At 40.2% G+C, this 15,253-nt stretch overlaps 1 protein-coding gene across 18 annotated transcripts in view; it reads left to right on the forward strand.

Annotated features, from left to right (window-relative positions):
* Window positions 1-14,536, forward strand: part of LOC117447720 (neuronal cell adhesion molecule-like) — an 80,968-nt gene extending 66,432 nt beyond the window's left edge. For 9 of the 18 annotated variants that reach the window (XM_034084566.2, XM_071203559.1, XM_034084569.2 and 6 more), the window contains 15 exons: window positions 600-701; window positions 1,566-1,763; window positions 1,999-2,069; window positions 2,741-2,966; window positions 3,092-3,207; window positions 3,301-3,505; window positions 4,013-4,135; window positions 4,562-4,738; window positions 5,793-5,828; window positions 6,289-6,348; window positions 6,599-6,718; window positions 7,818-7,979; window positions 8,598-8,729; window positions 9,536-9,614; window positions 12,546-14,536. In XM_034084566.2, coding sequence (XP_033940457.1) covers window positions 600-701; window positions 1,566-1,763; window positions 1,999-2,069; window positions 2,741-2,966; window positions 3,092-3,207; window positions 3,301-3,505; window positions 4,013-4,135; window positions 4,562-4,738; window positions 5,793-5,828; window positions 6,289-6,348; window positions 6,599-6,718; window positions 7,818-7,979; window positions 8,598-8,729; window positions 9,536-9,614; window positions 12,546-12,792 — 2,054 coding nt within the window. In that variant the 3' untranslated portion in view covers window positions 12,793-14,536. The remainder of the gene's footprint in view (window positions 1-599; window positions 702-1,565; window positions 1,764-1,998; window positions 2,070-2,740; window positions 2,967-3,091; window positions 3,208-3,300; window positions 3,506-4,012; window positions 4,136-4,561; window positions 4,739-5,792; window positions 5,829-6,288; window positions 6,349-6,598; window positions 6,719-7,817; window positions 7,980-8,597; window positions 8,730-9,535; window positions 9,615-12,545) is intronic. The other 9 variants (XM_071203561.1, XM_034084574.2, XM_071203562.1 and 6 more) reach the window with 5 other exon arrangements.
* The last annotated feature ends 717 nt before the right edge of the window (window positions 14,537-15,253 follow it).

Here is a 15,253-nt window from a genome sequence, read left to right on the forward strand (position 1 = left end):
TTTATTCTTTAACATGTACTGTATGTGTTTCCATTTGTCACAAAAGTGGATACATTTTAAATGCATTACACACTTAACATTTGGGAGAAGGGGGAAGCAATTTTCCACTCACGCTTGAATGCAAGGATAATTTGTAAAGCAGACAGCTCCCCGTTGCACCACTTGAGATCTTTCAGATGCACCATTTTCCTCATCACTCATTTATTCCAAGCATGCGATCCACTTTATCATTACAATTCCAAAACATGAGCATTAATTTAACCTCTCTAGTGAGCCTGAGACTCTATTTCATGCAGAGTGATTATTGAACACGCTCAGTTGAGCATCAGCCGCTTCATATGCATGATGCAGTGTCTGCATGTGTATTATAGGGCACATAAGATTGCCAAATGGAACATGAAAGGAAATGGAGAAGTAACTGAAAGGAGTGCTTGGTTAAACAAACAGACTTAGCATATTGTCTAGTAACACAGAAACAGATTTATGTCACAAATCATCCCCTTTTGCTTTTGCTTCATCTTCTCGTGGCATGAACCCTCCTGATTCTGAAGCTGTTGCTGTGTGCTAACGTTGCTGCCGGTGCTGTTTCTCCTCTTCAGAGCGACCCGACCCCCCGACTGACCTGGAGCTGACGGACCAGAAAAAGAGGAGTGTGCAGATCACATGGACCCCTGGGGATGAACACAACAGTCCTATCCAGAGTATGTTTAAGTGTGTTCATGTGTGTGTATGATGTTGTGTGAATTTGTGTCCGTTTGTGATTCATGTGTTCATCCAAGCCGTTGGTGCTGTAAAGAGAAGTCAATCAGGCACAAGTTTCACATCCCCTTTTTCACCTATGAATTGAACTGTTGTATTATCTTTTAATAGAAAGCCTTATATTAAAAACTGGTGGTGTGTTGCTTGAAAGAAATAGGAATGTACGAGATAGGGACAGTTACAGATGATTTTAAGATGCATTTTGTAAATTGTGTGATCATTTTGACATTTTGTTTTACATATCTCTCTCTAGTGAGTCTCCCAAAAGTATGGAAATGCGAAGCTAGTTCACTGCGGTATCCCTTTTAATTAATTACCATTTTGACATTTAGCTGGATATGTGAGCAGAATCAGAATGATCTGCAAACCTTCGGGCTCCATCTAATTACAATCAACCACTATTCCAGTATTAAAAAAAGTCAGTGAAAGATCCCCAAATATGTATTTTGGAAAAAAACAATTGACCCTACAGGCCTGAAAAGAGGTTTTAAAGATGTTGTATGTATGCCAAAGTACAGCTGAGGTCAGCTAAAAGTCCAATAAAAACACACCAAAACGTCCATAGAAAAGCCTTAAACCACTACTTCAGCATAATCTACTTCTAATGGCTTAATCCACAATGTCCTTTGAGCCCAAAGTACCACCAGATGTAGCATATTTAGACATGATCAGACCTTTTGACTTTTTGACTTACAGCATCCAAAAATAAATCATATGTAGTCATTCCAGTTGTGCAAATAGACTGTCAGGCAGTGTATAAAGTGTTCAGTTGTATACAATACTTTTATTTTTCCTATTTTGCACAGAATTTCTGATCCAGTTTGAAGACTCGCTGCACCACCGAGGTCACTGGCACAATCTTACCGAGGTCCCTGGGAGCAAGACGACGGCTCACCTCAAACTGTCGCCCTACATGCATTACACTTTCAGAGTTCTGGCCTTAAACGCTGTGAATTTAAGCCGCCCCAGTTTTCCCTCCAGGATGTTTAAGACCGAACCTGCAGGTACAGACTTAATGTGGAGATCCTGATGGTCTTGTTCTGTACATGTCATGTTTTAATAGTAATTCAATCATCAACCAATCTAATGATGATTTCTACATACGAATTATCTTTAAAATGATGTTTAAACATAAAAGTAAAGTAGCCTATGCATCAGGTTTTATTGAAAGCTAATCGGTGTTTTGATCTGGGCTTTACTGGCGGTTTCATATTGTCTTTATTCTTTTATTTTCTTTAGCTCCAGACGAGAACCCAACAGGTGTACAGGGATTGGGGACGGAACATGATAATCTTGTAATCTCATGGAAGGTAATAAAGTTGAAGCCACCTGTTTTAATCCGGACGCATTTACTGTAGTCCATGGAGTACCACCAAATATTACCATGTCGGTACCACTTTACAATAAGACCACCCTTATAAAGGGTCTACGAATAGTTTGTAATTCATTTATTAATTAGGTTGTGAACACTTTCTAAATCATTAATAAGCTTTTATAAGACATGAGATAAACAGGGTGACTGTGACCGGTTGCTTGCCAAATAGTGAGCCCACATTTATCTGTACTGCTAAGTCTTATATTGGCTACTTAGCTTACTTCATCTTCTTCATCAGCCAGCGTCCTTGGTATCTGTTGTTCACTGAGTTGATTCTCGCTAAGTAGCCAATATAAGGCTTAGTCCTCTTGCCAAATAGTGAGCCTGTGTTGATGTATGAAAACTATGTTAGAACTGGTTTATAAATGGTTCTTAATGATTAATAATGTGTTTACAACCTAATTCATAACCTAATTATATGTCATTGTACCATGAAACACTTATTTTCTTACCTTAATGAGCTTTCAATTGCTTTCTTAGTATTCTCTCTTCGTTATCAACCACCAAAAGTCCACCATATTTACTGTCTGTCTTTTTCTAGAAAAGTATTGTATTGGTTATTGTTTAAGTGTTGGAAAATAAGTTAACATTTCTCTTTCTCTGCAGCCGCTGACAGGCCTGCAGTCTAATGGTCCGGGGCTTCACTACAGAGTGATGTGGAGGCAGAAGCTGGTGGACAGTGATTGGACCAAAGTGACTGTGGCCAACAACTCCAAGTTTGTTGTGTCTGGAACGCCCACATTTGTTCCTTACGAGCTAAGAGTTCAGGCAGTGAACGAACAAGGAGCTGCAGCTGAGCCGCAGACAGCCATCGGCTTCTCTGGAGAGGACTGTGAGTTAGCAGATCCATTCTTTCCACCCTTCAAAAAAAAGTGCAAGAGACTGGAGTAACCTTTAACATGTACTTAGTATGTTTCCTTTGTATTTACCTGTTGTTGTGTTGCTTGTTATGTGCAGTGCCATTGGCAGCTCCAGAAAATGTGCAGGCCATGCTGCTGAACAGCACTCTGGCTAAGGTGCACTGGGAACCTGTGCCCGCCAGGTCAATACGAGGACATCTCAAAGGATACAGGGTACAGTACAGAAGACCACATGCAGTGTACCATGTAATCAAACCTACAATAACTCACACTCAACACTCACTGTATGCTACCTGTGTCTTGTAGGTGTACTACTGGAGAGATCGCAGCCTCCACAAGCACAACCCCCATCATGTGGAGAAGCAGATCCTGACCTTCAGCGGGAACCACACCCACGGCATGCTGCCCGGCCTCCACCCCTTCAGCCTCTACTCATTCAATGTCAGGCTTTATAACGGCAAGGGAGAGGGTCCGCCCAGCCCCACTCAGCAGTTTGAGACGCCTGAAGGAGGTAGGAGAAATCTTTCTTTCTTTCTAACTGCAGTTGATGGTCAGTTATTGACACCTGTACAATATTTTTATTTAAATGCATATCAAAATACTCTCTGTGGAATAATATTTTGTGTTTTGTATAATAACATAGTTAAAATTCTTCTCCATCTCCCTCCAGAATATGTGAATATGCAAATATGTTCTTGTTTACTTACTATACGAAAACATTTATTTTACTTTACTGAGAAGTCAATTCTTAGCATGTGAGCCCTGGAGGTTTCGAATCTTCACAGCACACTTGTGAAAAATCGACATCAACCATGATGGGCTCACAAACAATTTTTTTATTATGAGAAATAGTGCTCATACACACTTAACACTCTTAGTTGAGCACTGAGAAATGTTCCTCTATAAACGTATTTAACCATGCACGTCATTCTGCACAGTAAAGGTAAAAAACAATCTTAACATCTTGTAGTGGAGAGGGACACGTGTTTTAATGTTCATGTGTATGTGTCTTCTGCAGTGCCAGGGCCTCCTACTTCCCTGTTGGTGACAAACCCCAACCTGGACTCTCTGACCCTTGAGTGGAGTCCTCCTCACGACCGTAATGGACACATCACTGGCTACACCCTCAAATATCAGCCAGGTGAGGCTGAAGAAAACAGCTGAACTTATACATATCTTAAAAGCGAATGTCACCTTCTTTCATGTAGTGTGTAGTTCTGTATGTTCTTCTTTGTCATGTCATGTACTGTAGTGTCATCCTGTTTAGACAGATACAAAAAAGTAGTACAAAATAAAATAGACCGTAGAGCATTTTAAGTTATTGTACCTAAATAACGACACAAATTAACAAATCAACTTTTGTCACTCCCGCCTTCTGTTCCTAAACCCTTCACCTCTGTGCCCCAAACGTTTCATTTCCACCTTTTCTCATCATTGGCCTTCATCCAACTTCATCTTCGCCCCCTCCTCCTCCTCCTCCTCCTCACACCTCTATTCAACTTACCTCAATACTTCCAAACTTCAATCTCCATCCCATTATTCCTCCCATTCATCCTCCACCCTGTAGTCAATGACTCCAATGAGCTGGGCCCGTTGGAAGAGCTGGCGCTGCCCGCCAACGAGACCTCAGTCACTGTGTTCAGCCTCAAGTACAGCACGCGCTACAAGTTTTATTTGAATGCGATAACAGTCAGTGGAGCAGGCCCGGCCATTTCTCAGGAAGCTGTCACCATCATGGACGAAGGTAAGTCAGCAAATGCAGACGGCAACAATTAAATGAATTGAATAACAATCATGTCTCCTCAACTCGAAAGCTGATTAATACGAATTGTTTCTCTAGCTCAGGTAAGAGGATTTGAACACAGCGTTTTTCTACAGAATAGTATTAAGTCCATGCAAACGTATTGCCAACTCTTCAGTACACTTTACTATTCTTCAAATGTTTTTGATTATCTTGCCTTCATCTGAGGAAACATGAAAAAGATGATTGTAATTTTCCTTTGTCATTTTTCCTTTGTATTTGATGTACAATTGATCTTCATTACTTCTATGAAATGTATACGGAACAAGACTCAACCTCAGACACCATCCAGATTACAGAAACACTCATTTATTTGATTAATGTATTTATTAGTTCACAGCATTGACTCAAATACTTGTTAAAGTGATTTATTTATACAGAAATGGCAAACACTTGCTAGTTCCAGATTTTCCAATGTTAAATATGCTGTTTTTTTAAGTTTCACATCATAGTCAATTGAATATTTGTCTAGCTTGTGGCTGCTGGTCGGACATTACAAGCAATTAGAAGATGCCCCATCTGTGGAAAATCATGATCAAGATATTCTTAATATTTTCTGACATTTTACAGACTAAAAAGTTAATCAATTAACTGAATACTCAAGACAATCCATGTTTACAATGTTTCTAAGCAACAGCCCTGCTTTGAAGAAAGAACATTGCCATGTGTTTTGTGTTCATGTGAAATCATCCTACATTGTATGTTTTGCAGTATTATGCACAGTTTCATAGCACTATCTTTTATGTTAAGCATTTGACATGAAGTACATAAGCTCTTCATCCATGTGTAGTGGGACCTGAGTGTGATCCAGTTGCATTGTTACACAAGATGACTCATGCTGTTATGAACCCTCAGCCCCATCATCTCTTACATTACGCAGCATGACCCACATACATGTCTTACGGTCACTGTTGCCTACAGTGACAGAGATGGCGGGGGGTCGTCCTGTTGTGAACCTTCTCCAGTTGTTTCTCTGTGTCTCTTTTCTCTCTACAAGCTCTAATATCACAGCATGAAGTAGATGTGGCCACAGGTACTGTCGTATCTACAGTCGTGCATGTTTTACAGATCCAGCGATAGCTTCAAAACCCAACGCAAGCATGCACTCCTTATCACTGAGCAACTTCCCCTCGTCCCTTTCAAATGCTGCAGCCCACCAAAAGTCTCTGGCTGATTTCAAAGCAGAGGAACGTTCAAAGCAACACAGATAAAGATGCTGTGTGACATGTGCTTTTTAATGTCATGTGATAAAACTCTTTTAAAGAGTCTTTTAAAAGCACTCGGCTGTTTATTCACTGTGCCTTCGGCGACTTTGACCCCCTTCTCACTTCTTCACGCTGGCTGCTAGTAATTCTTCCCGCTGCATGGCAGGCGTTTGCTTGGCATGTCAATGAACTGTGTGCGCAGTGTATGATGACTTCAGTGTCTGGTGTCTCTGCCGTGTGTGTCTTGTTTGTGGTGCGGTCTTTACCCCCTCTCCATGTTGTTTACAGGAAACACGCAATCCCCTCATCCCATTGCACCGTCTCCTCCACGCCGTCCGCCCCACAAGGGTACAGTCACTGCTGCCATTTCAGTAGACTTCATGCCTGAGTTGTTACATGATCAGCTTTGTGTGTTGTTTAGTTTGTTGGTATAGTGTCCTTAGTTGACATATCTATTGTGTAAGGCTATGAGGGTCTAGATTGGGTGATGCGAATAGCATTTGTGTGGACTATTATTCATCATTTAATTGCCACTTATTGGATTGACCTTTGACCCACGGATGGATATTGATGGTTGTCTCTTCTCTTGTTTGCTCAGCTCAGCCTGCGAGTCCTTTTAAGAACATTAGCTCCTCGTTCGTAGAGGACGGCACCCTGATCAGTTGGGAGTACTGGGGCCCGGAGAAAAACGTTTATGTAGAGTACATAATGAAAAACAGTAAGCAAAGCATCTCACCTTTTTCATTTCTGTCAGTTTCACACAGAGGTGTCAAGAGACTCCTACTTCATTGTTGGCTCATGCAGGTGCATATAAATATTGGCAGTCACGTTGAAGCTGGCTCCCGCCAACGCGGGCCCAGATGTAATAAACGAGGCTTTCTGTGATTGATTTTCTAATTACCCAGGTGTCTTATTGCCTAGGGTTGCTTGCAGCTCCCGCGACAATCTCATTGGAACTTATGCAGACAAACATCACAAAAAGCGGCACAAACATTCTTGTTATGCCAATTAATTCTTGACTGAAGCAGTCTGTTGTTTTTATCCACCTGCAGTGAGGATGAAAAGCCCTGTTGTATGAGTATGGTTCTCTCACACCTACTGTTTAATAGATTCAATTAGCGAACACTATAATCATAGATTCACAGTCATTTAGACAATGTTGTTATTAAAAAATATTATCTTGTGATCATAAGTCAAACACATGTATCATTCATGGTGGCCCTGAAAGATCAACGCACTGCAGCGTAAGGAAACACACACAAACAGATGAAAAGATATTCAGCAACTTCACAAGACGTGCTTAGCAACCGTGGCTAAAAATGGAACGAGATCAAATGCTAATAAATGCAGACAGCAAATCCTAATACAGGAAACACAATGGCATACGAAAACATTTCAAGTCGCACAGAATGCAAAACAGATGAGTTGCAAAGCATCACTTCAGGGGACAATAAATATTGCAGGTTTGTTCATCACTTTTTATTGTCCCCCAGAAACATATTTTCTAACTCAGTTTTGTTGTGTCCTGTGCGATCTGCAGCATTCTTTAAGTGGTTATGTCTTTGTTGGCTTCACAAGTTGTTGATGAAGGTGGTGAAATGTGTCTTCTTAAGTTGCAGTGTGCGTAACTTTCAGGGCAATAATTCATTGATAGACTCCATCATTTACACTTACGATCTAATATAGACCAAATTAGCTGCAGTGTAATCCCATTTCTGTAGTTATTCACATCCCATGATGTCATTATCTCCACGACACATCTGAAGTTGTGTGTGCTCCCTCAAACGTGGCTCTCTCCGTGAACGTCCCCCCTGCAGGTGAAGGTGAAGAGGAGTGGCAGAAAGAGCTTGTGAACGGCTCTCAGAATGTAACGCTGAAGGGCTTAAAGGGGGGCCTCTCCTATAGGGTGCGTTTGGTGGCCCAAGGTCACCACGACCAGCCGCTCCACCACTCTGAGGAGCTTGTGGTCTCGGTCCCAGGTGAGGCAGTTCCTCGGTGGTCGCCTCCCCCACTGGCCTGGCATGGCCCTGTACCGTGCATTGTGTAGTATATGTGTAGTTGTGTGTGCCGTTGTGTAATTATAATCCAGTCTAGCATGGGTTTAACAGATGTGTTGTGGTCACTCTGTATGCCAGGCATGAACTGCCGAGACCTAGAGACAGTGTGTAGCAGCTTGCATGATTGTGTGGTTGAATCTTTAGCGTATTGAAAGTCAGTCCATGGTAATTCTCATATAGAAGTTGTATTTGTTTATATATTTAGTGGTTTAATATCCAACCTAATATCACCCACAGTAATCCTGCGTGTATAGTGTGTGTGTACCTGTGTCTGTTTGTGTGTGCACTTGTGTGAGAGAAAGATACATTTTGTACTAATGAGGCTTCAATATTGCGTCCAAGTCACCATTAGCTTAATCCAGGAGATTTCTAACTCTTCTAACATGATCCACTCATGAAGAGAAATCTCTAACAAGTAATACTTAGAGAATGTCTCGTTACAGTACATGTTTGTTTTAGCATATTATTATGGATACATGTGTTCTATTTCACCAATCATAAATCATCCAGTCCTAAATGTTGAGTCTTGTCCTCCTCCAGCTGTGGCGAGCAGACAGGTGGACATCGCCACTCAGGGATGGTTCATCGGCCTCATGTGTGCCATCGCTCTGCTCATCCTGATCCTCCTCATTATCTGCTTCATCCAGAGGAATAAGGGAGGGAAGTATCCCGGTGAGTAGAGGCACACACACACACACACACACACACACACACACACACACACACACACACACACACACACACACACACACACACACACACACACACACACACACACACACACACACACACACACACACACACACACACACACACACACACTAATATATAAACCCACACCCGAATGCTTTGTTTGCCACGTTCAATTTTGTTTTAATAGGATTTTAAGATTAGATTTCATGGTTTTGGAATATTGGTTTGTTTGTGCACTGAAAGCATACTAATCAGCCCTAAGACAGCTCTGTATGGCTGCTAAAAGGACAAGGACATGGCTGTTTCTTTTTGGAAAGAGATTTATCCTTAGAATCTCTTGATAATAGAACACTTAATATATCTTGCTAAATGTTTTGAAGTTATTTTAAAATATATTTCCCAATTAACACTATGGTTCCTTACTGTTACCCTTACCAATCCATTATGTATTAACCTGAGAACACTTAATGTGACATGTTGATATTTAAAATAGGAATGTTGTTTGATATAACAAGAAAACATTATATTTTGATATAATTAGGTTTCTTGTTAAAACTGAACAATTTGTACTGATAAAAAATATATATTGTATATTGTCTTGTTTACAAAAGGAAAAGAAAACATGTTTAGCATTACTCTGCTTTGCTTTTTGCCTAGTCTGAATAATGAGCATGTGTGATGACAACAGCTTGTATACATTATTACACATACACCCACATGATTGTCTGTTACTCTACCTTATCAGCGGTTTTTCACATGACTTTCTTTTTCTTTTTTTGCATTAGTCAAAGAGAAAGAGGACGCACACACAGACCCAGAGTTCCAGCCCATGAAAGACGATGACTGTACTTTTGGGGAATACAGGTGAGAGAAAGGGCTCCGGCCTCTGGAGCTCCCAGAGCCTCATTTTACCCATCAACCCCTCCTGCCCCGTCCCCGCTCTCTGCCCAGATCGGCTCTGTCTGCCTGGGCTGGAGCTCTGCACTCCCTCCTTCTTCTCAACCCTTACAGCTGACTACTAACTGACCCAGGACCACTAATAACAGAAATCAAAAAGAAGAAGAAGAAGTGTCCCTCACCTGAACTTCTACGACCATGAAGCACAAACGTTTTCTCTCAGTTCTAGGACGTCCTGGATACTACTTGTGTCGGACTCTTGTATGACATTGTGGTGTCTTTTGAGAAGCAGGATTCTTCAGGTTCAAGTGATTTAGGGGTTTGGGTGTTTTACATATTTAGATAAGACCGTCAGGAAAATATATATAAGCTAGAGTCATGTGCAACGCAACCTAAACTGGTTCTAAGCATCGAATCCCATTCCAACTAATAAGCTCCTCATATTCATTCTGTGTACAGTCTATATAGTATTGAGACTTTGCCTAGTGTATTGCTACTTACATACACACACCTGATTGAAACGTACTGAATGATCATTCCTCCTGACTTACAGCAGTTATACAGACATGCTTGTTAGCATCCTCATTCTAGGCTGCTTCTCCAACCGCACGCAGAATAAAGAAAATGAAGCACTTTACTTCTGTATAGCTAGCATTTCAGAATTGTTTTCTACAAGTCGATTTATAAGATGGTCTTGCTTTTATATTTTATATTCCTTTTTGTATTATGTAAACATAAATATGTTCTATGGATTTTATGCTGTGATAAATACATATCGATATATAGTATATATAAAATGTGACATGCATGGTGTGAAGATCTGCTATATGGACATTTGCTCTAGGCAATAATGTGTTGAATGGAAATATTGTTCATATATAGATATACAGTATATAGATGCATATGGATATTCTATGAAATTATCAGCATGTTTGAGGGAAACAATCATAACTGAGTGTACAAGAGCTGGTTAACACTGTTTAATTTAGGCCAGTAGCCATTCTATAATAGTTATACTTCTTAAAGGATAAAGCTGCTGAAATTCTGCATTTTCTTTATTGTCAACAATTTCTTTAAATAGAACAAAACCCACAATGTTTTATTCTTTACCACAATACTTTCCAACTTCTCCTGCTTGTTGTTGGCTCTAAATCTGTTGTTGATGTTGGCCTTTAAAGGTGGGGTAGGTAAGTTTCAGAAACCGGCTCGAGATACACTTTTTGTTATATTCCATGGAATGCTCTTAACATCCCGATAGCAATGAATATCTTAAGTGCTTTGACAACAAATCCATAAAAAAATGTCATCTGTTTAGCCGGCCCTTACTGTACTTTTTACAGTACCGCCCTTTTTACAGTACCGCCCTGTCTGTCAGCCTTCCATCTCGTGCACGCACAAATGTATCTCGTGCCCTCATTGGGCGTGCATTGCAGCAGTACTTCAATGACTCGCCAGCAACAGGCGGCCACTTTCACCAGTCTGCTGACGTCATGTGCGCGTTCGTGTGTGTTGGAGGAGGTGCTCTGTAAGGAAGTCTGAAGGAAGGGGCGGATTCTTTCGGCTGTGTACTTTCAAATTTGAGTGCACTCGAGCCGGTTTCTGAAATGTACCTACCCCACCTTTAATAAGAACAAGAAATGTAGATTATCACCAGACTTCTCCTTTAAAACTCATGTACAGTAGGGAGACCTATTTACACTGCAGGGGAACCTCCATTGGACATGGACTAAAGAACACAGTAGAAAATAAAACACAAGGCAAAGTGTACAAATATTATAGTGCCTTTGTGAGAGAATACTTTCTATCCATGCTGTTTTATTAAACTCAGCTGGAACCTTACAATATGTCAATAAAAGGCATAACTTCACTCAACTGAGCTGTTTTTGTTTGACTGCAAGATAAAATACTGTCAATCCAGACGGTGTGTAAACGGCGTAAGTGCCTGTTAAAGTGTAATCCTTCCGAGGAGTGTGTGTTGTGTTGTGGGATCTCAGCTGGATCTCCTCATCTGATCGCAGGGGTGTAGGTCTCAGGAAAGGTAAGGGGTTTGTGTCGGGGCTGAGGGTCAATGTGCTGTAAATCTAGCATGAGAGGAGGGTCAGCAGATAGTCGAGTCACTGTGGAGAAAAACGCTCGCTGTGTAAGCATCCCAGGTTCTTTCACGGCTATCATCAAGTTTAATATCCGGTCATAAAGTCTTCATCATGTAACCCACTTTGCATGGATACATATTTTATGGCTTTAATGTGCTAGTTTTATCCATGAAAATGCTTTTACAAACTGATGAATATCTCTACTCAATTTAAAAACACTTCAACATTATGATGGCTTTGTGATCTTATCTCATGGATGTGGAATGTTTTTCGACTATTTTATATCCAAAGAAAACCTTCTTTGCAGATTATTCATGCATTTTGCCAATTTGTGATTATCATGCTTGCTTGGGGGGATGTTTGGCTGAAAGTTTTAATTCACATCATTGCCTTGGATTTTCTGTTTGTCATCGCAACCTCTGTCTTGGGGCGGGAAATGCTTTTGTCAGACAATACATTTACCACTTCATATTTGGTTTCAGGGGGAATTTGAACAAGGTATTGCTTGAGCTTTATTCCCCTGTTGCCTGATGGAAACCAACTAATCATTCATCGCTGCTGTTTTTTAGACATGGAGCGAGCTAAATTCAAATTTGCTTAACTGATGCATATTCATGATCTGACATTTAAAAAAGTTTAAAAACGACTTATTTTGAATCTGGAAAAAAACGTTTACCACTTACTGAATGTACAGTAGGTCGCTCAGTCAGTGCTCCATCTAAAAAAAAAAAAAAATCACTAATCACTTTGTAGCATCTGTCACATCATCTCACCTGTAACACCTGCATGTTATTTTCTCCTTCAGTGACAATGAGGACCATAAACCGTTAAAAGGGAGCTGCACACCGTCCAATGGGACAGTTAAGAGAGACGACAGTGACGACAGTTTAGTTGACTACGGGGACGGAGGAGACGGGCAGTTCAACGAGGATGGCTCGTTTATCGGCCAGTATAGTGGGAAGAGTGCCAGCAGGGAGACCGCTGAGGGCCACGAAAGCTCGGAGGCCCCGTCCCCCATTAATGCCATGAACTCCTTAAACTCTTTTGTGTAGGCCGCTGTGAGGTGCTGCACTGACTGCTCCATCCCTGCATCTCTCTGAGAGGGGTGTCCCAACACCGCATGGCTTTATGATCTCAGTGCCACACATGAAATACACACCACAGCAAAGACCTTTTTTCCTTTTAAATCTTTATGGAGACCTGTGGCTCGATATACCTTACGCATTATTTAGGAATGAAGTAGCTCAACCATATTTTTGATTTTAACAGTGCATGAAACATCTGATATGACCTAAATCCATATTTAAATTAACACTTTGATATTAACAAGTGTTGCATTCGTACCAGGAATCTCTTATGGACTATGCAGTGCTCGTCTGAATTATATTTGTTTTTGTTACTATATTATATACTATGTTCAAATAGTAATCAGTGTTGACTATTACTCCATGTCTTTTTTTTTCCAATACAAAAGCTTGTACAGGAACCTGTATTTAATAATGTAAATCCTTCATGTCATTCCATCAGTGCACAAAGTAGATCATGTACAGTGTAAATATATATAAAGTGAACTATCTTAATATTTGGAGCATTGCACACAGCATGCTTGGGATACATCCTCATCTGTCACCACCTCACCTGCGAAGGAGGGGGTGCTGAAATGCTGCATGGCCTGTCACATGACCTCATGACCTTTGCCCTGCATGTAACCTCTTGTTGAGCTTGATCTGAAGGCCAGTGGGAAACGCTGAGAGGGGGTGACAGCCTGCCTCAGTTCCTGCAGCGCTCCTTCAGGAGGTAGTGCCTTTTTTTTTCAAAACAACCATTCAATCCTGAAGTCTCTGTCAAGAGTTCAGTCACTGGAACGGAGACAGTGGTAGGACTGCAGAAGTCACATCCAAGGAAGGATAAGATAAGCTTAAGAGGACTCTGTGGAGGGAGGAAAATTCCATACACGCTTGTCATTTTTTTTTTTAAAAGACATCCCAATGCCTTGAGACACAGGATGGCTTTGATTCCTCCAAGAAGTTAAGCGCACTCACATCAAATCAGACTAAAATCGTAATTAAAACCGTACCAGGTGCATTTTCAAAGTGTGCAGTCATTATGTACAGAACCTGATTGTATTTCTGCAGTGTATGAATGAATGTATGGATATCTGAGTGTGTGTGTGGGAATACATCAATCAATTCCTATTAGGCAACAATTGTTCACTTGTACTAACCACACTTGAGGGCCTTTGGAACGGATCAAGGTTTTTTTTCTCTTAACTTGCATCAAGTTTTTTCTTTTTTAAGTAGAATATTTGTTTATTTTGTAAATACTTACAGCTTGCAGCTTATAAGGCAGCCTAAGAGGCAATATTGTGCATGATATGGTTTAACATGTTGATAGGATTGTATTAAATATAGAGTACTTGTAGAGAATATATATATATTCTTTTCTTGCTGTGCACAGTGTACATTGTATTGTAACTAATTGGACAGAAAATTGCATATACATTTGAATTTTTTGATTGTTTTCGGTTTTGCTTATCAGCGACTTATATGACTTTGGTATTGTACAACATGTAGGATATAGACGATATTAATTGAATTTTCTGATTTGTATTGGTTTTACGCAGTCCCAGGAAACTGCCAAAACGATGCTCTTTTCCGACAGTATTGCAAATGGTTTTGTATTTAAGAAACAGATTTGTACTAACAGATACTTTCTTTGTCTCTATTTAAGTTTCTCCTTTTAGTGCAAGTATGAAATGCAAGCTACTGGAAATATAAAGAATGAATAAAAAAATAAATCTGCTTTAGTTTCAGTTTTCAGACTCTTTATTCAAAATGTCATTGCCCTCTATAAGTTGAGTGATGCTCTGAAAATCAGAGGATTCAACACGTTATAAAAGCCCTATTTATCAGTGTGTGCATGCTTAGTGCTACAACATTGAATTGAATGATATTCTTTGCCCAACAAAAATGACACCACCTATGATCCCCCGACTACATCACTATTAATACTGATGCATTGGAGCAGGATGCTACTGTCACATGATACTTCTGAGAGTAAATGAGATAATTGATGTTGAAAAGTTTAACTACTTTTGACATTTATTTTATGTGAGGCTGCTACTGTAGTATAAATGTATTTAAACATGAGTAGGAGCCCCAATCAGACAAGGCCCTTTTGTAAATGGCCACAATCAAATGTCAATAGGGTTACAAAACATACTCTGTTAACCTAAATTGTAGTGAAATAAATAAATAAACAGTAGCATTACATGAATATCCTCAAGTATTGAAAAATACGTGAAATATGTTGCTTGACTACATATGCTACAGTACTTGCAAGTGTCGATTCCAAGGTGGGCTAACTTTTACTTGGGATACGTAGCTTGTGTTTCTGCCCGCAAGAGTGGCAGAAATATCGAGTACTGTAAGTCAAACTGTTAGCCTAATTCTTCTGTTCATTGAAAACTATTTAAATTGACAGCAACAAATTCTGACTTTAATCTCAGAATTC

The sequence above is a fragment of the Pseudochaenichthys georgianus genome, chromosome 6 (genome assembly GCF_902827115.2).
Source record: "Pseudochaenichthys georgianus chromosome 6, fPseGeo1.2, whole genome shotgun sequence".
Lineage (NCBI taxonomy): Eukaryota > Metazoa > Chordata > Actinopteri > Perciformes > Channichthyidae > Pseudochaenichthys > Pseudochaenichthys georgianus.